The 21,616-nt window shown below is 38.8% G+C and overlaps 2 protein-coding genes across 3 annotated transcripts; both read right to left on the bottom strand.

Moving 5' to 3' along the window:
- Positions 1–116: 116 nt before the first annotated feature.
- Positions 117–4,249, bottom strand: LOC115580215 (calmodulin-like protein 4). Its single transcript, XM_030414296.1, has 5 exons — positions 4,115–4,249; positions 3,987–4,017; positions 3,557–3,697; positions 3,197–3,385; positions 117–567 (listed from the first exon to the last, which is right to left on the bottom strand). The coding sequence occupies exons 1-5, from the start codon at positions 4,115–4,117 to the stop codon at positions 470–472; spliced, it is 462 nt and encodes a 153-aa protein (XP_030270156.1). The 5' UTR covers positions 4,118–4,249; the 3' UTR covers positions 117–469.
- A 241-nt stretch (positions 4,250–4,490) lies between these two features.
- On the bottom strand, positions 4,491–19,702 carry LOC115580214 (ceroid-lipofuscinosis neuronal protein 6 homolog). Of its 2 annotated transcripts, XM_030414294.1 has the most exons (8): positions 19,510–19,683; positions 17,681–17,739; positions 17,109–17,229; positions 16,868–16,966; positions 15,046–15,234; positions 12,400–12,455; positions 8,130–8,252; positions 4,491–6,578 (listed from the first exon to the last, which is right to left on the bottom strand). In XM_030414294.1, exons 3-8 carry the CDS (start codon positions 17,109–17,111, stop codon positions 6,311–6,313), a joined length of 738 nt encoding a protein of 245 aa, XP_030270154.1. In that variant the 5' UTR covers positions 17,112–17,229; positions 17,681–17,739; positions 19,510–19,683; the 3' UTR covers positions 4,491–6,310. The 2 variants fall into 2 exon arrangements, with proteins under 2 accessions (XP_030270154.1, XP_030270153.1); XM_030414293.1 differs by lacking the exon at positions 17,681–17,739 and having other exon boundaries at positions 19,510–19,702.
- Between the last annotated feature and the right edge of the window lie 1,914 nt (positions 19,703–21,616).

Below are 21,616 nucleotides of genomic sequence, written 5' to 3'. Positions count from 1 at the left end.
TGGATGGAAGGTATGAATGAGCAAGTACATCGTTGTCTGCATCTGTTCTACCAACTAAATTGTGGCCGTATCCATATTCGCTGCCATAGTTTGTATTTAAGACAAATAGATTTGGCTTCGTCATAACTTCCTATATTTTATTATTGTTAGAAAACAGCCTCAGAGATGAGCGTCAGATCAATGTTTTCGATCATCAGAGTTGGAGTATTATTTAAAAATCAAGTCTTTACGTAAATGAATTAACTTCAGTCAGCTACCCACAGAGGATTGTCCATCACGAGCAGGTCATTGACAATAGTAAACAGTTTGACAAAAGGTGAACTCAGAATTTAATATAATTTGATCACTTTAAAGAATAACAAGCCAAACTGTATTTTATAGCTGTATCATATAAGCTTTCCAATGTTGAGTCATCTCATACGTTCTGTGTATGTGAAGTCAGTTCCCATCACGGCTGGTGATTGAAAAGTCAGTAATCGACAGGCGGCAGCGTCACCATCTCTGTGAACTGCTCGTAGTTGACGTTTCCGTTTGACTTGATGTTTGCCTCCTTGAACAGCTCATCCACTAGACAGACAGAGAGAGAGAGAGAGAGAGAGAGAGAGAGAGAGAGAGAGAGAGAGAGAGAGAGAGAGAGAGGAAACAGCTTTATAAGTGAACATGACAAGATGAAAACTAAGATGTCACCGAGTGTTCCTGCTGGTTTTTGCCTGTGGGAGTGTTTGACTGTCTGACAACAACTCTGTCAGATTGCAGCCCAGACCCCCTCAGTAAGGAACTCAACTTTCAGTTTAGTGGCATCACCATCAGCTTCAATAGTTTGGGAATCTAACAACCCTGCTGAGATGCAGCAGAGTTTAATATCTATATAAGCTGCTTTCTGTGCACAACACCCACCCAGAGGCGACATACTGATGGTTTTTGTTGCTTGAGTCCACTAACTGCTCGAATGACTGATCCGGGCTTTGAAAAACAAATGGCGTCAAAAATCAACCCCAGGAATGTAAAAGGATATAGATGTCCCTGCAGGAGTCCTTCCATCAAACTGTCTGCTTCAAAGTCCATTTCTGATGCTTTGGCTCAACTGTCATTACTTCACATGTGAAAGTGTCAGATGTAGAGTTTATTGAGTCATTAAGTTGCAGTAAAATTCCAAATAGTTTGATAAACTGTGAGTGAACCAAAAAACTAAAAAAGTTGACTGCTGTTATTTAATTATCCGATTGTATCATTGTACATTTTCCTCGAATAAGATCCATGCAGGACTCGGCTTTTGATGTAGATGGCCGAAAAATTAATCCGTCTTTCACAATCTCAATCAATCAGTTGTTTTGTCTATAACATTTTAGAAAATGATGAAAATTGCTGTTTTCCAGAGCTCGATGACATAAAATGTTTTGCTTTGTCCACAACCCAAAAACATTCAGCTCACTGTCATAGTAAAGAGAAGAAACCAGGAAATATTCTTAAAATATATCTTAAACTGATAAATCGATTATCAAAGCAGTTGCAAATTGATTAAAAAAGCTGACAACTAATCGATTAGTAATTGCAGCTCTTATTGTAGTATTCCACATATTTTCAAGCTATTGAGATCCAATGTCTCACTTTAGTTTCTCACCTCATTCTTATTCCTTGAGTTTGATACAGCACACAGTGGAGAAGACATTAAGGTCAAGTTTAAAGGAAATAGAATAAATAAAGTAAAAAGTGGGAGGAAAGATCTAACACACAGGCAGGTCCACAGGGCTGCTGTGAATTATAGTTCTTTCAGAGAAGCAGCTTGTAATTCTTTTCTCAAACTAAAGTTAGACTTGCTTCAGTCCGACTGACGATGGATTGTTATCTTTGAGTTGCTCACACTGAAGATACAGTAAATGTACATGAGAGCTTAGATACATTGTGTATTGTCATAAAAACACTGTAAATTGACAGAGGTATGGTTCATATTGACTTCTTGATTTATCTTTAATTGCTTGAAAAGGGGGAGCCCTCGTCTTTCACACATTCAAGAATCCTAAACCTGGTACCAGGACTAAAGGTTGAAAAATGGGGAGATCAGGGAGATCAGGTGACCACCATGAAGTAATCCTTCCAATCAGATAACCTTATTTTGTTTTTTATTAAAACAGATGCGTGTCCTTCTCTGATGCAAAGAAAAAGTTCACTTCGTAACAAAATGTTTGAATCTTTCAGCATATTTTCATGATTATCATAATAATATCGCAATCATTTTGGACAGCATGCTTGTGACATGAAATTTTCATAATGTCCGATGCCTTCGTGTGAGAGGAAAATACTTGTCAAGAGCTGTAGCTGATTTAGGTTCGGCTAGAAGGCATTTATTTGACTGAAATCTGTCTTGATATGAGTACAAACATTAGTTAAAGTTTGAACTTATAGTAACAGTTTAATTCCAAAGCACCCAAAATCCTCCACTTTTTTAAAAGCCCTGTATTTACTCTAGGTGTTTTGATTTTCACTGCCATCATAAAATGTAAATGTAAATGATAGAGACGTGTTTTTCATTAATTCTGTCCTTCAACACGCTTCAGTCTGAAATAATCAATGATATTCAAGTTTAAGGGGATTTCAAGATGTTCACATTCATGTTGGATGAACATTACAAATCGAACCAGTTCCTTGTACGTGTTAGTACATTCAAATTTAAGCTTAATGTTGGTGCACACAGTCAGACTTCAAATCTGAGTATTTAAAGGGATAGTTCAACAGTTTTGAAAATTGGCCCATTGCCATGATGCCTCTAGTCATAGCAGTAGGTTCGTTACCTTTAATTGTCGGTCCAAGCTGCTTTTAGATCGGCGGAGCCGAGTACCGAGCGGTGCAGCTACGCTACGGAGGCAAATGGAATTTCTTGGTTTCCCTCATCAAACTCAGCAAATACACAACCAAAAAACTCCAAAACGCTGTGGACAAGTTGTGACCTGCACATTCACCACACCACATTCAATTGGGCCAATTTTCGACAATGTTGAACTATCCCTTTAAGATGACAGACCTAAATAAACACTGCAAATAAATTGTAGTGTAACTCTAAACTATATATTCTTCTGCTTTTAAAGTTTTTGCTGTAGCTCAGTTTCAACACAGCACTCAGCAGCTTCCTCTAGTGTTTGCTGATAGATTTCTGCCACAGCTGAAAAGCACTTTTCAAGCCTCAGCTTGTTTATTTTACCTTCTTTGTTTGTGAGCTTCTCTCCCAATATGGTGAGCTTGGCCCGGAGCTCGGAGGCCTGGATGTACCCCTTCTTCTGTTTGTCTGTCATCCTCAAAGCCTCCAGGATTTCTGTCTTGGGGTCTTCCTGCTGCATCTGTCTGTGCATCATTGTCAGAAACGTAGAGAAGTCCAGCTCACCTGTCTTTTCTAAATATGAAGGTAGAACAAAAATGAGCTGTTAATTGAGAAAAACTCACAAGTTTATCTTCCTGATGAAGAGGATGTTGTCTTTATCATCCACTTATTCACACCCTGAACAAACTTTCACAACCTTTATCTGGCCACAGCTTGAATGTATTGACATATGTTGCACTTTACCTATCTTATGAACTTGTAGGTGTCTTTCGATCTCACTGAACGTGGGGCTTGTACCCAAGCAGCGCATAACTGTGATCAGGTCTTTGGCGTCGATCTTGCCCTTCTGCTTCTTGTCATACAAGGAGAAGCACTCCTTGAACTCTGTAAAGGAAATGGAAAAAAAGTATTGATTCACATCAGCACAAGTTATTTGATTGCATAATTCGACAGGGGACATTTTTCATTATAGATAATCCGTCAGTCAAGAATGGGTTAATTTAGAAATAATTTCATTTCCTTTTCATCATTTGCTTTCCCCCCTTGTGTAGTTATTCAAATTTAAATGTCCACTATATATAAAAAAAAACAGATTGCAAATAACACATTTCAAACATCTATTAATAATAGTAGCAGATGGAAAACACCATGCGGTGCTGTAGAACTCTCTCACCGTTGATTTGAACTGGTGTGAAGAATTTCGCCTGTGGAGTGATAATAGTTTCATCACCAGGCAGGTAAGTACACAAACATTTTGTCAATTAAGAAAATACATGAAAGAAGGTTTCATTTTGCTCTTACCATGTTTGCAGTTGCTTTGTGTCTTTCCAGGAAGAAGACAGTTCTCTGTAGCCCACGTCACCCGTCCCTCCACCTCTGTTTAAAGTCCACCACCTGCAAGCCTCCACGTAATTTAATATGCGTTGCTGTGGAAACGCAGATACCAGATCCAGAGTGCCGCATTGTCCGTTCTCTTTCCACCCCTCCCACAAGGGGAGGGGAGGGCAATAATTGTCAGTCAATCACCACATGATACTGCTGTGTCGTATAATTAAAGGAAGCAACCAAATAAAGACTTTGACTGTTTTGAAATACATGTGTTGTCACGGATTAAACAGTTACAGGCTCTTGGTTGATAGATAGTTGATTTAAAGCACAATAAAGAGGAAAATCTGAATATGTTTCAACATTTTATTTAAAATAAACCTTACATCTAACGAATGAAGAACCAGGAACATCTTAACAACACAATACAGTACAAACATAAAACATCCAGCTTTAATCGAAGAACAATAACTCTAATTTTGCTTTTACAAAATAAAACAAGGTTTTTAATTTAAAAGTCATCGGCTCACCTTTCCTTGACCTTTCTATAAATAACAACAATCAGCACAATAGGCTCCATTTCCTTCTGAACATTGTATTATTGTACCATTCTTACACGCATCATGTCGAAAAATAATGCAATACTGTAACTTGTGTGTGTTAGCAATAGGGCTGGATTATAAAGACCACATATGGAAATATAACAGTTCAGTTTTCATATCAAACAATACTAATATAGTTCTGTCAAAGCACGAAACCTTAAATACCTGAGAGAATGTTTTTGTTTTGCATTTTCATTAATATTCATTAAGAAGAGTGAAGTTTATTCTCCCTAATAAATCCTCATTGAAAACGTTTTTTGACTCGGTTGTTCAGATAATATTTCTCACTCATGTCACCATCAGACTTTACATCACTGATTTTATCTTCTCTTTTGTTTTATAACCGTTTGGCTTCATATTGCTGTTTTATACTTATTTAAAAACTTGTGTTTATACATTTTTTGTTCTTGTATTAGTACCCAATATCTTTATCTTGACATTAAAGTTTGTGAATCAAGCTTGAAGTGCGAAACAACTTTAAGATAAGAGTGTGTATAGAAAATCAATCAGGAGTGTCTGCCATCTTTTTCTGCTTTTCGTTCTCAGATGCCACACATCACAGCATTCACTCACGGATCGATTGTATTCTTTGGCGATGATTTAGGTGAGAAATGTTTTTCTTCTTTTTCAGCGCATCATGCTTTATGGTCACCTTGAGTTTGTTCATCAACGCTCAACTTTAACTGCCTCTTAACCGCCAACAGTCTATAGACAGTCTGCTATATCCAATTTTTAACGGCGAGAACAGATGACATCGCTCTGTTGATGCTTGCAAAGCGATCAAAGGAGCAAGAACAACCAAGGGTCTCAAACTTCTAGGAGCCCTGAAGGCCCTAGATTGTCTGAGTTAAGATTATTTAATCAATTGCCAACAGCTATCTGTACTGACATGAGGGATTGTAAAAGAAAAGTAGGATGAAACCGTTCAAATCCTTAACATTAAAGGATAAGTTCCCCCAAAAAAGGAAATTTACTCATTATCTACTCGCACCCATGCTGATGGAACATCAGGTGAAGTTTTGAAGTCCACAAAACATTTCTGGAGCTTCACAGCAACACAGCTATTTCTCCTGAACATGTGAGGTAGCTGGAGACTTTTAAAAATGTAAAACAAAACCCAAAAAGAACATAAATTGGCTCTTCCAGAATTGATCTGAAAAGACGTTATTTACATCCTCTGTTGATGAAATGTGTTCTAATGCTTTTAGCTTAGCAGTTACAGTGATAATTTTGGCTTTAAAAAGGGAGAAGATTATGTCTTTTAACATCCGTTTTTGGAACTTGGGGCTTATAGTATAGAGACTTGGATTGCACCAGACGAGTGGACCCGCTACGTATTTTCTCAGTTTTTAAAAGTATCCATCTACTTCAGGTGTTTAGGTGAATGCTGCCACGCTCCAGAAATGTTTTGTGGGTTAACTTATCCTTTACATTAAAACAGTGACTCTCAGTCTTAAATAAGGCAACATTTTCTTCCTAACATCACAACCCTGAACAGTTAAAGTCTGTGTGTATCAATACAGAAACAGACAGAGGAGACAGTCTGAGGCCAGACCTGGACCAATGTAATTCAGTGGTTTTTGATATGTAAGGTGTAGTAAGACCACGGTTCTGGCACATAAATGAGTCCAGGGTACTTGTTGCGTAGCACCGGATCGTTCCACAGATAGCCCACCCACATCGCCACCAGGAGCACAGTTACACTGAAACTGTACAGCAGGAAAAGGCCGTTGCTGTCTGGGCTGACGCCTTTACAGTGTTGATGTATCACTGTGGCCACCATGGCGAGGAAGGTGAGGAGGAAAAGTTCAGTGATTTGTCCCTCAGTGACTAAGTACCTTAAAGAAATGACAGAAAAAAAGATGTCATAAATGCAGAATGAAACATTAATCACACAATACTGCTGCACATTGTTACAGGAAACCTTTGACCTAATGTTTTACAATTAAAAAATTCTCTGTACTGAACACACTAGCGGTTAAATCAGAGGTACATTTTATCAGATTCTATATGAATTTCTGCAAAAAGCGAAGAAGGAGGAAACAGATTTAATGATACTAATCATTTTGTTATTATGTAAACGACCCAAAGTTGTTGTGAACTTCATATAACACTGTCAATCATCTGAGAAAAAAAACAATTGGTTGGACAACATTAATTTTGCATGTAAAAGTTAAATTTGTTCCTTTAAAAATGTGGCCTGGAATGCAGAATAATTGGGGGGGGAAGAATATGAATTTTCACATCTTGTATGTCTTAATATTTAACTGGTTCCCAGAAGCGTGAGCACATTTCCCCTGACCTCCCTCCACTGGCTCTCTGTCAGTTTTACAGTTAATTTTATAAAGTAAATGCCAGAATTAGTGTTGGCAATGTACGTGACGCCAACCGCTGAGACTGTATGTTGCACATTTACGTTTTATTTAGGTTACATGTCCTATTATAGGTTGTGACAATGCTGTGTTTATGATGTGGTTAGGTTTAGGCACAAAAGCAAAAAGCCACTAAGAATTGGAAAAGATCATGTTTTTGCTTACAACACTTTTTCAGTTACCACAAACACAGCTGGAGATGTCCACTAAATGAATGTAAAAAATCAAAAGACCTGAACCTTCTCTTTAAAAATATTCACGCTTACAAATGTTAAAACACTGGATATAGCCTTTTGATATGACTGAACGGTAATGAACATAATTTGAACGTGAGATGCCATGTTTTGCAGAAATGTCAATATGGTAAGTAGGCCTATGACACATACCAATGTCTGTATCAGAGGTTTGCATAAACATAAATGGTAATATCCTGGGAACTGGTCTACATTTTGCTCTTTGGTTTAGAAGTCACTTCATGAATTGGCTCCTTCTTATCCATCGAACCTTTCAATTCCCTACAGCCCACAAAAACCTCTCAGGTCCTCCGACCAGTCACTCTTGGTTGTCTTGGTTGGTTTCGTGGAAACTTAGGCAGGAATGCACTTTGGAAAAGCTGCCTCCTAAGACGTCAAATGTGCCACCTCTACTGAGTCGTTAAGAGAACAGCCTAAGGCCCACCTCTTTTCTTTGGCTCTTGATTATACTAAAATTACCATGCGTATATGGGCTCTCATAATGGTTCTTATTTTTTTTGTTTTTCATGCCAAAGATGTCCTTTCTTCACTCTTCTTTATCTCACTGACATTGGATTATTACCTTGCATTATCTTACAAAGCTAAGTTTAAACCTCCACACAAAGTACAAAGCAATTCTTATCTACCGGAAAAGGAGACGGAAAATCTATTAAATGTTGAGTTTTTTTTAAGACCGCCATCAGATTGCACTTATCCTTAATATTTCCATATCATTCAGGCAACAAAAGTTTGACAATGCTTGGCAACTGATTTGGCAACTAACCAATAGTAAAAGGCGCTGGGTCCCAGCAACAGCCAAGCAGAGATGGGAAAAGTCTTCTGTTCTTTGGCCTTGGTGAAGCAGCCGATGAAGTAGATGAACAGAATGATGAAGAAAGGAATATACCTAGAATTGAAGGCGAGGCAGACAATGTATTGAATAAAATTAATGTATGACTTAATAAAGGGATGACAAGTATGTGAGTAAGTAGTTTCAGTATGTGTATTATCTGCACATTTCCACATGAGTGGTTGAAACGCTCATTCCACAAACATCCTCAAAAAGCCTCTTGTCCACTCAGCTCATGGCCAGCCCCATACTGCATCCACACTACTACACATGTCTGTATTCTGCTACTGTGAGTGACTGTGTGTGTGTGTGTGTGTGTGTGTGTGTGTGTGAGAGAGAGAGCGAGTGAGTAAAGAGAGAGTGCGAATCCATATATCAGTATGATATAGTTTTTTCATTGCACATTGCAAATTTCATTGCACATTGAGCGTGTGTGCTTTTAGTGTGTGTGTGTGAAACTATTGTTAAATGTCTATCACACCATGTGTGAAATTATAGCTTGTTTAGCTAACTGCACATTGGAGTCTGGTGAAACGAAATTTCAATTTCCTGTGCTAACGCCTGTTACATAGATCTTTGACAATAAAGTACACCTTGAAGCTTGAACCCTTGATACTTGAGCCCTCTTCCTATCAGGCAGGACAACAGCTGAGCCTGAACCGCTTGACAAACTTTTAGGGCTGACTGAGAAAAAGAGCAATTCCTTTCACTGTGAACGTGATTTAACTTGTCATTACATTTCAGCTCATGGATGGTAAGTGTTATACCATGGCTGCAGATAATGTTCTAACCGCCTGGCAGGTTTCATATCAAACCATCATATCAGTACAACTTAAACACAGTTTCGGTCAATAGTTAAACACACAGTATGTAATTTCTGCCACCAGGGGTCTCTCAATCAAATCCAAACATAAAATAGCATTGGGATCAGTGTCTCCATTATTAAAAAAAATATATTTGCCTCCCCACTGGAAGTTATAGGCTACCAAAGGAACACACCATTACCTTGAATAGAATTTGGTTTAAGTACACAAATCAACAAAATGTACAACAAGGATCTAGTTGTCTTTAGACATTTTGGTGCATAAAAGGAAGGAATGCCAGGAACACCTCCTGAGGAAGGCGTCCAAGCCACCTCAGCTGGCTCCTCTCGATGTGGAGGAGCAGCAGCTCTACGTCGAGCTCCTCCCAGGTAACAGAGCTCCTCAACCCATCTCTAAGGGAGCGCCCCGCCCACCCTGCGAAGGAAACTCATTTTGGCCGCTTGTATGAGGGATCTTATTCTTTTGGTCACGACCCAAAGTTCATGACCGTAGGTGAGGTTAGGAACGTAAATTGAACAGTAAATCGAGAGCTTCGTCTTTTGGCTCAGCTCTCTCTTCACCATGACAGACCGATACAACGACCACATTACTGCGGCCGCTGCACCAATTTGCCTGTCAATCTCGCGCTCCACCCTTTCCTCACTCGTGAACAAGACCCCATGACACTTGAACTCCTCCACTTGAGGCAGGAACTCTCCCCCAACCCGGTAGAGAACCATCGCCTCAGACTTGGAGGTGCTGATTCTCATCCCAGCTGCTTCACACTCGGCTACAAACCACCCCGGGACATGCTGGAGGTCCTGGCTCGAAGGAGCCAACAAGACAATATCGTCTGCGAAAAGCAGAGATGAAATCCAGTGGCTCCTGAACCTGACCCCCTCCGGCCCCTGAAGAGCTGAAATGATAAGTCAATTTACATACTGAAAAAACAGCAAATGTTTGCCAATTGGATTATTATTATGGTCACTCTGAAGCAGGAATTGTGAAAAAATGCTAACTTTTTTCAAACTTACTGTGTAAAATGACATTGTTTTGTATTTGTTAACGCAACGGAAATTGAGATAGTGACATCTTACAAATACCTGGGAGTTCACCTGAACAATAACTGGACTGGACTGATCACACTGATGCACTGGACTGATGCAGCAACATATAAGAAAGGTCAGAGCAGACTCCATCTGCTGTGGAAGCTCAGGCCCTTTGGAGTGCAGGGGGCACTTGTGACAACTTTCTATGACTCTGTGATGGCATCAGCCATTTTCTATGGAGTAGCCTGCTGGAGCAGCAGCATCTCGGCAGTAGGTAGGAAGAGACTTGATAAACTTATCAAGAAGGCCAACTCCATCCTGGGAGGCCCTCTTGACCCAGTGCAGGTGGTGGGAGACAGCAGGATGATGGATAAGCTGTCATCGCTGCTGGTGAAGGAGTCCCACCCCCTGCAGGTCACTTTCACAGCACTGGGCAGCTCTTTCAGTGATAGACTGATACACCCCAGGTGTGTGAAGAGAGGTGCCACAGGTCCAAGTGTGTGAAGGAGAGGTGTCGCAGGTCCAAGTGTGTGAAGGAGAGGTGCCACAGGTCCTTCCTTCCTGCTTCTGTCAGACTCTACTCTCCTCACTTTGCAATAAAAACTTTATATACAACCTATTTCTCATTTTGGTTTGCACTAACTGGACAACTTTTATTGCCATATTCATTATTTATTAGTAACAATACACTGCCACACTATCTATAACTACACTGTTTAAAATGTGTACATAATGTGTTTTTATAATTCCATTTCTATTTCTTACCTTTTTATTATTGTTTAGTTTTTACTATTATTATTGTTTATTGTCATATTGAACTGTCTTTTGGCTGCTGTGACTCTCAAATTTCCCCATTTGTGGGACCAATAAAGGAATTTATGATTCTGAGTCATGGACCAATTGTCAGAAAAAAGACCATCAGATCAATTAGTAATGACACACACACAAGGCCACACACAGAATTGTACAAATAATGAAAATGATGCCTTGATCCTGTGTGTGTGTGTGTGTGTGTGTGTGTGTGTGTGTGTGTGTGTGTGTGTGTGTGTGTGTGTGTGTGTGGGGTGGGTGTGTGTGTTTGTCTTCTCACACTCTGGTGCTCAAATACTTTGTCACTTAATCATCAACTCAGCAAATGAAAGGAGACTCCAACTTAGTCCTTGCAGAGGCCGAGATTTAATGCTCACAAAGTTGCTGCTCTTTTATCTGTATATGTTTGAAGACAACTAACAACAAATGGAAGCACAGAAATAACAAACACGTGTATTGCCGTTACTTAGTGTGTACACCAGAGAGCATTTACAGATTATAAACTGTAAGATTTCTGTTTCTATCTCAGTCACAATTTTAAAAAGAACTAGAATGACAGCATCATGGTGAAGTTGCTCTACCTGAGCTGTGGAGTTAAATAGACCAGAACATTTTAAGCAAAATATTAAGGTGTCTTTGTGGAATTGACCATAAAATGTCATCAATTCATAATTTGATCGTATTCATGCAAGGTATGCAGGTAAATGACATTGCCAATGCCATTTTCCTTTGGCCACTCTAATCTCAAATTTCTTCCACATTGAGGAATCTAAGGCATCGATATCGCTATAGAAGTTGAGGTGCCGACCATGATCCACAGTGCCATGGTTCCTGTTTGATCAGGACCCTTTAGTGCATGTCGTTCCTCATCTCTCTATCCAATCGTTTCCTGTCATCGCCCCAATGTCACCAACCAATAAAGGCATAAAACTTGAAAAGAATTGCAACATTATCAAACCAGGAACATTGTGGTTATATGGTATGCATCTTTAACAGTCAGATTAGCAAAACACCCCCATCATAACAGGCTGTAATTGATTTCATCATAATTCGATTTGAGGCAGTATCTCAACAAACTGTAACATGATAGATCCCAAGAGCGACAATGTGTGATAGCGAGGAAAAACCCTTGATCCTGGATTTTAGGCCAATTTGTTTGCAGAATCAGTCTGTGTGTTCTGCCTACAGGTGTGACATTCAAACCACACACACAAACCGCAGTGTTTGTTAAATTAAGTTTTGTCAGCATCATAGTGAATCCAAACTGTGTTATTGTAACTCTTCCTTGAATCTGTTTTTATGTAGACATGGAAATACAGCCACATATTCCAGCACAATGACACTAGCTTTCCCTTCTTGCGGTATCCACTGTATGCACATTCTCTCAATCTAGTTGTTTAACTGTTGTCCACCTATTTTGATTCATAACATTCAGATTCATCATTAAGATTAAACATACAGAGGGAAATCTTGAATTCTGCCATTCCGGTCATTTCACAGCACTGTATTTGCACAACATGTATAGTTATTATAGACACCTACCACATTAAGTGTCCCAGCTGTTCATCATAATAATATAGCAGCTCAAAGGAGTCAATCTGCGAAGGAAGAAAAGGAAGGCTGAATTACAACTTGAATCTCATTTCTAAACGTTCACACATATATTTTCATGGCACAATATACTGTATATAACCCTCTACGTTATGCAACAGTGCCACCTACTGTTCTAGTATCACACACTTTATTATGGCAGTTAATTAGAAACCACATCTACAGATTGGTAGCAAATAAGAGAAAAAGCCTAATAAATAATAAACATACAAATGCAGATGTTTCCATGCAGAGCATTGGGGGGAAATAATGACAATCATATGATAATGTCTCCAAATCTAAACAATTAGTTGAGTAATGTGTTTGACATTTAAGCACTCACAAATCATCTTCTGCACTATAAGTTGCATGTAACTCAAGGTTTTAATGTGATCATACTAATCTCAAACTTCTTTGTCACAGACATATCTCCATAACTGAATTTCAGGAACAATATGGGAATCAGAAATGCCCGATCCTCTTTCAGGTGAAGATTAATTCTGAAAGTGTCAGCAGTGAAGGTTAGAAAAAAGATTATTTCATGTAACATGGAACGGATAACAGATATCTTGTTGCAATATGAGTCATGGTTTAAGTGTGTTCGATACAAACCTCGATTTTTTTTTTTTTTTTTTAATTAAACATTTTATTCATGTAACATTTCAATAATTTCTGTACATGATACTCCTCTGATAGTATCAGATGCACAGTATTGGCAAACTGAACCAGTGTGGAGGGCGTGTTGATGGTACAGTCTGATAACTGCACAGGTCCCTCACTCAACTAAATAAAGAGCAAAGTCCCACAAAGCAATGTACAGGACCAAACTAAGGTAACGTAGTAACTGTAACTGTCTTTAGCAACAAGGAAAAAAATACCACAGCTGTATGAGGAGAAGCGTCTGTCCTCCCGCCTGTCCTACCAACTCCTCTTCACATTTCTGGCCGTAAAACAGCGTCCGTCACTGGCAAGAAACTTTAACTCACATGTGTTTATGATGAAAAAAAATCTCTGCAACTGTCAGTCCTCCTGACCGAGACTTCAGTGAACTTTCCCCCAGAAAACAGCCTGTCCCCGCGAGTGACAGAGTCAGACAGCGACCTGTTTACTGATGGTGATTATGTAATTATGTCATTTAGAGCGAAAAACTTAACTTTGTTACTTTCCAGGATGTTTGGTGGGTCAGGATCTCATTCACGACACATTAAAACAGCATCCATGATTATAAATTATCCACGGGTTTAGATTGACAGGGGGACACCAGGGAAACACCTTAAAAACACACACGCGTCATCATCATGACGTGTACCGTCACATCTCTTCAGGAGCCGCACCTCCCGCTTACGGTGTCAATTACACAGCGGTTCGTCTTTACTCCAGCGGTGCTTCGCTCTGTGTGAACAACCAACTTTGGAGAATTGCCGAACCACCGCTGTGGTGTTAATGCGGCGTCTCTGTGTGAAAGGGGCTACTTATAGCTCATAGGGCTGGATCTGGACTAGAAGTTTCGTCACGATTCTTCGTAGACAGGTTCGTGGATCTGGGTGTTGCGATATCGGTTTCGATACGTGTGTCGTTACAGCCCTAACATATACACGTTCCCTTAAATCGGAGGAGTATCATTTGTGTTGGTATGTTGTGACACATTTGACCTTTTCAGAAACATTGCTGCCTTCGATAATATTTAAATTATGTTAAGAGCTACCTGAAACTAAAACAAGTCTATACACGTCCATCATAAAGAATAAAATATACATAATGTGTACTCTAACACTACAGGACCTGTTCTCTTGCTGAGCTGTCAGTCAAAATGCTCTAAACAACAAGACAGTGTCACTTCCCCTAACAAGATTCTTATGTAAGATTTACTTTTAATACACTGGAAATCTGAAACTCTTAGTCAAAGGATATGGTAGGGAATGGAGGAGAAATCTGAGTTTTTCAACAATTAAGATTACATGTTGGTTTGACCATAATTAGGTTATTGCAACACATCAAACCATGTTGTATAGTTTCTGCTTCTCTGCATGTAAACTAAGTCACTATTGGTTGTTTCACTGGCCATCAACCTTCAGAGTTTGAGGTCAAACCGACCCTGTTCTTACACTCTCAACATGAACGAAACACACAGTAGCTACCCTATACTAGTCCTGCCACCTTCTATCCTGCCCTAGATATGCCACACATCAGTATGTTGTTGATATCCTCACCATTGTCAGAAGTATGACACACTACCGTAACTCTGGAAATCAGGATTTGATGGTGATGAAAGAGCAGAGAAAAAACACAAGCTACACTTCTACACAGCAGGATACATTCTGCTGGATCAAATAAGTGCCACAATAGAGACATTTTTGTATGCTGCAGTGTCAGTTCATGTCACAGGCAGAAAAGAAAAACTAATTTCTTTAATGTCACTGAACTGTCTCTGGAGAGTCATAGCAAAAAACACAAACTGATTTTTGCTGTATGACATTCTGACAGGTGTTAATAGACACAATATATTGAAGGATAAATGTTACAAACGGTAATCTGAATCAGTATTCTCAGTATGCCCATCATAGAATAAAACTGCACTTCAAGAAAACAGATCCTTACCAGTGAGGCAGGTTTAAGGTCTTTGATTATGGGGTTCTCTCTGACTGACAGGTGGAGCTGGTAGCCACTCAGGATGAGCCGGTGGTTGATGGAGTCTCCTACCAGGTGGATGCTGGCTCCCATGACAAAAGTGATGATGCAGAGGTAGACGGCTGAGCGAGGCAGCGCCCTCGGACTGCGCTCAATCAGCTGAATGGAGCAGCAACACACACACATTCTGTGTATATCACATCAACTACATCTTAAAAGATACTTATGTTGGTTACATATGTAGGATTGTAAATATGCATAATACATATCAAGTAGGTTGTTTTGATTTAACAACACAACCCCAGTGATGACATCTCCATCCCTTCTGGACAGCAGGTGTTTCATTGTAGATTTTTCATGCTGTTTTCTGACCATGTCTCTATGCCTTGTGCTCTCATCATTGCTGTGATGTTGCATCATGCTGACATTCAGGAATCAAACCCCCATGTCTTTGAGATTATAAGCAATAACCGAACCAAGGTGCCTTAAAAAGCAGGTTAATCACTTTGGGCTACCCATAACATTTTGTGTCAATTTAGCTTTCGGAAAATCAGCAATGAGAAAACAAACTGAGGTGCAATTGAATGTGCATGTTTACAATAACAAAGATTAGGAAAAAATAAAACAAAATATGCAATTGTCAAAGGAGTTAATGCGTTGAAAAGTCATTCAAAAGAAGTACAAATGTGTAATACACTGAATAGATCATAAAAATGATTCAATATTAGTTGAGTAACATTAGTGTGTACATGCAATTTTGTTTGGGAGTTCTGAGTGTATATGCTGTATGTATTAAAAGTAAGCACATGTTTCAGTGTATACATCTAAAAGGGATCAAATATAATCAGTGTTATAATGGTGTAACAGATGGATCTATTTTACCAGCGTATCACAGTATGAACCTCTGTTATTACTATGTAATTTACTGATGATTATATAGAATAAATAATATGTATGTATTCAAGTTTAATAAGTTAAAATGTCCAGAATAAACTCAACTAAAATCGAACCAAAAGGGTTCTGTATCACCTAGCCAGGCCAAAGCCTAACATGAACATGTTGGATTTCTCATAAAGTTGATAATAAGCCAGCTAACTTAACCCTTCAAGTTTCCACATCACACTTGTGTTTGCTCATTGAAAATCTGCTATTGATAATATGCTTCAAATAATCGATTTTAGAATTAGAGCCACCATAGTAAGGTAACAGAACAAACAGAACCATGCAGAGGTCAATTATACCTGTTGAATGTTTGAGCAATTTGTGCTCATTGAAAATCTGATATTGATAATCTGATAATGGTCTTTTGTCAACTCTGTAGATACATCTTTCTATACAGTGAAATTCAAACATTTAACAGTAACAAGAAGAAAAACACATTTTTGACCAGAAGGGGACTTTAAGGCTTTCAGTATAATTCATATGCAGCAGTAATATAATTTATAATTGGCTTCTAAAGCTGTCTAGCTTCCTGCTGTATGCGTGACGCCTAGTCTAAAAGCAATCATTTCTTTTTTTCTAATAAAATAAAACAAACTTGAAATGAAATGAAAATTGTTGTTGTGGTCATTGTCACCGGGACCATGCGGAGGTCAATTATACCTGTTGATTGTTTAGGCTGGGGGCTGTTTTGTTCTGTTACATTACTATGGTGGGTCTAATTCTAAAATCGATTATTTGAAGTGTACTGTGCACATTTATTTTAATATCAGGCAAGATTAGCTTTATAGTCTCATACTGAGTATTTGTCTCTTTCACAATCACCAAAGCACTTTGTTGTGGTCAGACTTACCTTGAGCATCAGAAATGGTGTAATCACATTATATGCCATGTGGAAATAGTCTCCAGCACTGGGCTTGTTCAGGGGAAACCACTCCAGAGGAAGGATGATCTAATACATACGATAACAACAAGCTATTCAGCGTTCTTTGCTCCATTAAATTTGGAATTACCATCCATGGTATCATTTTATTGGCACTTTTTGAAGCTGCACGAGCAATGAACTAAGAGAAAATTGCATGGAGCACTCTTACCATGACAATAGGCCTCCCAAAATCCAGTATCCAGTTTTGCAGAGTCAGACAGAACCACAGGTCAAAGTGGAAGCGCTGCCTTTTCTGCTGCGCCACATTTTCCTTCAGACCACTGGGAGTGCTGTCAACAGACATTTACAATGATGGTAAGTCATTGTAATGAAGCAGCATTAGGAAAGCAAAGGGCAGCGAAGAGGTTGAGCGTTTAATAGACATGTTGGGAGTACTGTAGTAAACTGTGGTTTACTATGGTGTTTACTACGGCAGTAAAACAAAAGGTTAACTTTGCTGCTTTTTGTACTTCACTCCTTTTAATGAGAGGCCACATGCTATATATAAAAGATAATAAAGCACTTTACTTAGCAATAATGATTTGCATAAGAAGATGACTTCTACATATACGTTTCTAGTAAAATATTATAATTTTTTTTAAACTTGGTATTTCTTATTTGCACCAACTGTTCATCTAATTTAGCAGACTACCGTGTAAAAAATTGTTTTTTTTTCTTTTTTCATCCTAGGTAATCATAAACTCAGATGACATTTGCACCAGCAACTGTGGATTTACTGACCTTTTCAAAATTGTTCATTGTGCTGGGTATGTCATTTCCTGTTGCATGCTGAACAGTCACTATGATTCAACATATGTACGTACAAAGACAAAGAAAGGCTGAGTGAAGCTGAATACACCGTCAGGTCATGCAAAAGATGCACAGGCGGTGTCAACACCAGCAAAACATACTGTGTAAAGGTTACTAATGTCTGACTGAAAGATGCTCTTCTAATTCAAATATCAAGACATGAAAGTGTAATCTTGTTTGACTCTTAAGACATATCTCAAATGAAAAAAGGACAACATTGTTGCTGATTGTGTCTGTTGTTCCATATTTAAGAATATCTTTACATTATAATATATAATGTATATTTTTATAATAATACATTTTAAGTGTACTACATTTTAGTATATATTTGATGTCTGTCACTCTCTTATATTCAAAGGTACCTGTCACTGAGATGGGGATGTGACACCACCTTGTTAGCACATGCTCACATATGGAGGAAAATATGTAAGCATATGCTGAATTTTATTAAGATTATAGAGTTAACATTTAGGCATTTATATATGTCCTCTTTGCCAGGGCCTGTGCCATGGCTTGTGTGTGTTGTTGCTCTGTTGTCTGTGCGTTATCTCTCTGTGTAGCTTCCCATCACGGCAATAATTGTGAATTGGGATTATATTCAAATGAATGACTTGACAAAGCTGTCTAACTCCCTTATGTGCAATCCTTTGTAGATTTCCAGATCATTTTAAATTGCCTGCACCTTTTCAGTCATTACAAAATCCTGACCCTGTCACAATGGTTGATGGCCTGGCTTTTCCATGGTATCCCCCCAAAAATGTTACATAGGATGTGTGGAAATGTATTCAACACCTCCAGTCTGCACTCCTTTCTCTAATAGCAAACGTTTTTTCTCAAGAAAATGTAAGGTCAGGTGATTTAGGTATGTTAAAGTCCACTCTAAGAGGTTTTGTGCATAATTTGATGATAACTAGTATAATACTGTGAATTGCAATTATTTTGTCCAGGATAATTGTGACATTTCCAAATTGTCCAATGTCTGCTGGAGGGTCGCACTCCCCTGGCACCATCTTTTTTTTCGTAGGATTACTGATTTGACAGAAAACTTATGTACTTTTTGTGAATGATGTGCCATGGCAACCCCTACAGACTTATCTTTGCACAGGTCCCACTCTTATGGTGTCTCATCATCTTCTGATTTGACACCAGCATCAATCAATATGTAGTCAATACCTTATTTACAGTTTCAAGACTGCTTCGAGTGCTTGCATCAAGGCCAACTGCTGTCCTGAACCTCTGTTGACTTTTTTAAAAAAAAAAATGCCTGCACCAGCACTGAGTCCCCAGACTTACAGCATTGACATTATTGTTGCATTCATGTGATTAAGGAGCAGCCGCGGCTAAAAAGACTGAAGACAAGAGGAAGGTAACCATGAATCCCACCACTTCTATTTATATCCGTCACATGATATTTGTAGTCAGTTCCTGTTTATCAGCCACAGGCAGCTACAACACCGGACAACAAATACTTAACCGTTAGCAAAGAAGTTGAAAGGGTTTTAATTCGCGCCGTCAACCGCGTCTGTTCGCTTTCATTTGCGCGTTATGACGGTCACTTGTATGAAGTCGTGCCGCGTCTACGCCTTTGTGGACGCAGACGAACAAGCCGCAGAGCGGATACTGAACTGTAACTGCTAACATAATAAGTGGTTAAAAAGCTGTTAATTTATTTTTATTACCATGGCTGTAGTTTTTGAGCCGACTCTGCATAACTGATAACAACGCACAGGCTATTGTGACGATCAATTAAGCCTACAAACCTATTTTGTGTTGGCTGCTGTGAATCGTTACCACGACGTTTTCGTGCAGTCTGCATTTCCACGTCCGTGTTGGAGTGGTTGGTCAAGTCCTTACTGACCGCCCTGTGGTTCAAACGATAGAAAGTTAACAGCAGTAAACTCCTGTAAACATCTTTCTGTCAAAACCCAACTTCACTTCCTGGTTACCGCTTTGTTCCCGCCTGTCTGCCTGATCCACCAATCAGATTACAGCAGAGGAATGGAGGCGGGAATTGACGTAAACAAATACGAGGAGACGTGAAAACTGTTGTCTGTATTAAAAGCATTAACGTTTACATTTAACAGATTTTTTATGAATATTTGTTTTTATATTCAGTGATTCATATCATTTAAGTTCTTGTTAACACGATCATGGAAACAAAATGAACACAATCTGCAAATCAAATGTCCGTGAGCCTGCTTTCTTTTCTTTTAGCAGTTTAGCAGATTATATTATATTGTATACAATAACATTTCATGGTAAAATAAATAACAATGTAAAGTTGCAGTGGGCTACTATTATTTATTTGCACCATATATCATGCAAAGCACATTCACTGCCATTTGCAGTGTGTTATTTAGGCTCTTGTCTTAGTGATTGTCATTATAAGAACTTTAAAGAATATATATCACTGAATGTCAAAATGATTCATCAAAATCGGTTAAAGGTAAATGTTAACGCTTTTTATTCAGAAAACCCCCAGTTTTCTGTCGACTTGTATTTGTTTACAGGACAGACCTGCCACATCCAATATGGCTGTGACGTGGACGTACGATCAAAGTCCTTCTAGTTCTACTATAGTAGAACGTCTCTGGTACGATCCAGCGTGTTAGTGCTGAATCTACGTGTCTCTGTGTCTATACCGTTTAATTAAACATTGAAAATCTTGTATGCTGTTAAACCAGTGGCATAAAGCTCTCGATAGTAACCCTGGAGGTTTGGATGGTCATTGTTTAATGCCCAGAGGTGTTGATATTGGATGTTTGCAGGGGTCCTGAAGGTCAAAACACACGACCTCTGGAGACACAGCAAGATTTTATAAAATACAACAGCATTTCAGAAACTCAACATAACTTATAACCAGTGATGCTAAGTAATGCGTTACTTAGTAACTTAGTAACTTAGTAACGTGTTACTAGCATCACTGGTATCACTGACTTATTCAAGTCACTGTGCGTACTATTATTTTTGTCATTTTCCTTAGTAAAAATATGTATTTTAACTTTCTTCTCATGCCGTGCTTGGCGTTACTGTTAAAAATGCACTTCCAATAAAGTGAGTATTAGCAAAACCGGTTGTCATTTTTATGTTGAGGCGGCGGGAGTGTTGTCGGTAGCTGCTGAATGTAACTAATAAAGTAACTTGTAATCTAACTTAGTTACTTTTAACAACAAGTAATCAGTAAAGTAACTAAGCTGCTTTTTAAAGGAGGCACCAGTAACCAGATTACTTTTTCAAGGTAACTGTGGCAACATTGCTTATAACAAAATGAATTTTCAGGAAACGAAACAACATGACAGAAAACCGAACAACATTTCACAAAACACAACAATTGTGTTGTTCCACCTTTTTCCAGAATCTGAAAAGTTGTTGTGTTGTGAGAAACATCCTGTTTGTATAATGTGGACCTTACTGGCCACTGCAGAGATTCTTGCAGCCAATGCAATCAGGGGCGTTGCCATCATTTCAGAAGTGAGGGGGACAAATTGTGCAGAGGTCTGTTGAGTGATTTATCATCCTCTCGCATTCAATTGCACCTCTTCTTAGTGGCTAAAGAACCACATAAACACAAACAGCACAGCACCAGGGGGCTGACTTTAGCTCTTTATAATGATATACTATCAAAATCTAAAGCCAAAATCTAAAATCTAAAGCTGCCAAACTCTGATTGTGTTGACACAGAATGACCCTCGGCAATCTACAGGGTAAGAAGCCAGAAAATTTCTCCTCACCTGCTGTGAAGACCCTCCATGTTCATTCCTGCTGCTGCTGGCCTCTGGACCACTTTCTCATCCATGACCCTGCTCTTTCTATTGTATAAAGATTAAAAAAATATGTGCAAAACAATAGTGAGAACAAGTTCTGTGT

Source organism: Sparus aurata, chromosome 4 (assembly GCF_900880675.1).
Source record: "Sparus aurata chromosome 4, fSpaAur1.1, whole genome shotgun sequence".
In the NCBI taxonomy this organism is placed as follows: Eukaryota; Metazoa; Chordata; class Actinopteri; order Spariformes; family Sparidae; genus Sparus; species Sparus aurata.
Note: the sequence above shows the minus strand (reverse complement) of the source record. Positions and strands in the feature narration are given on the sequence as shown.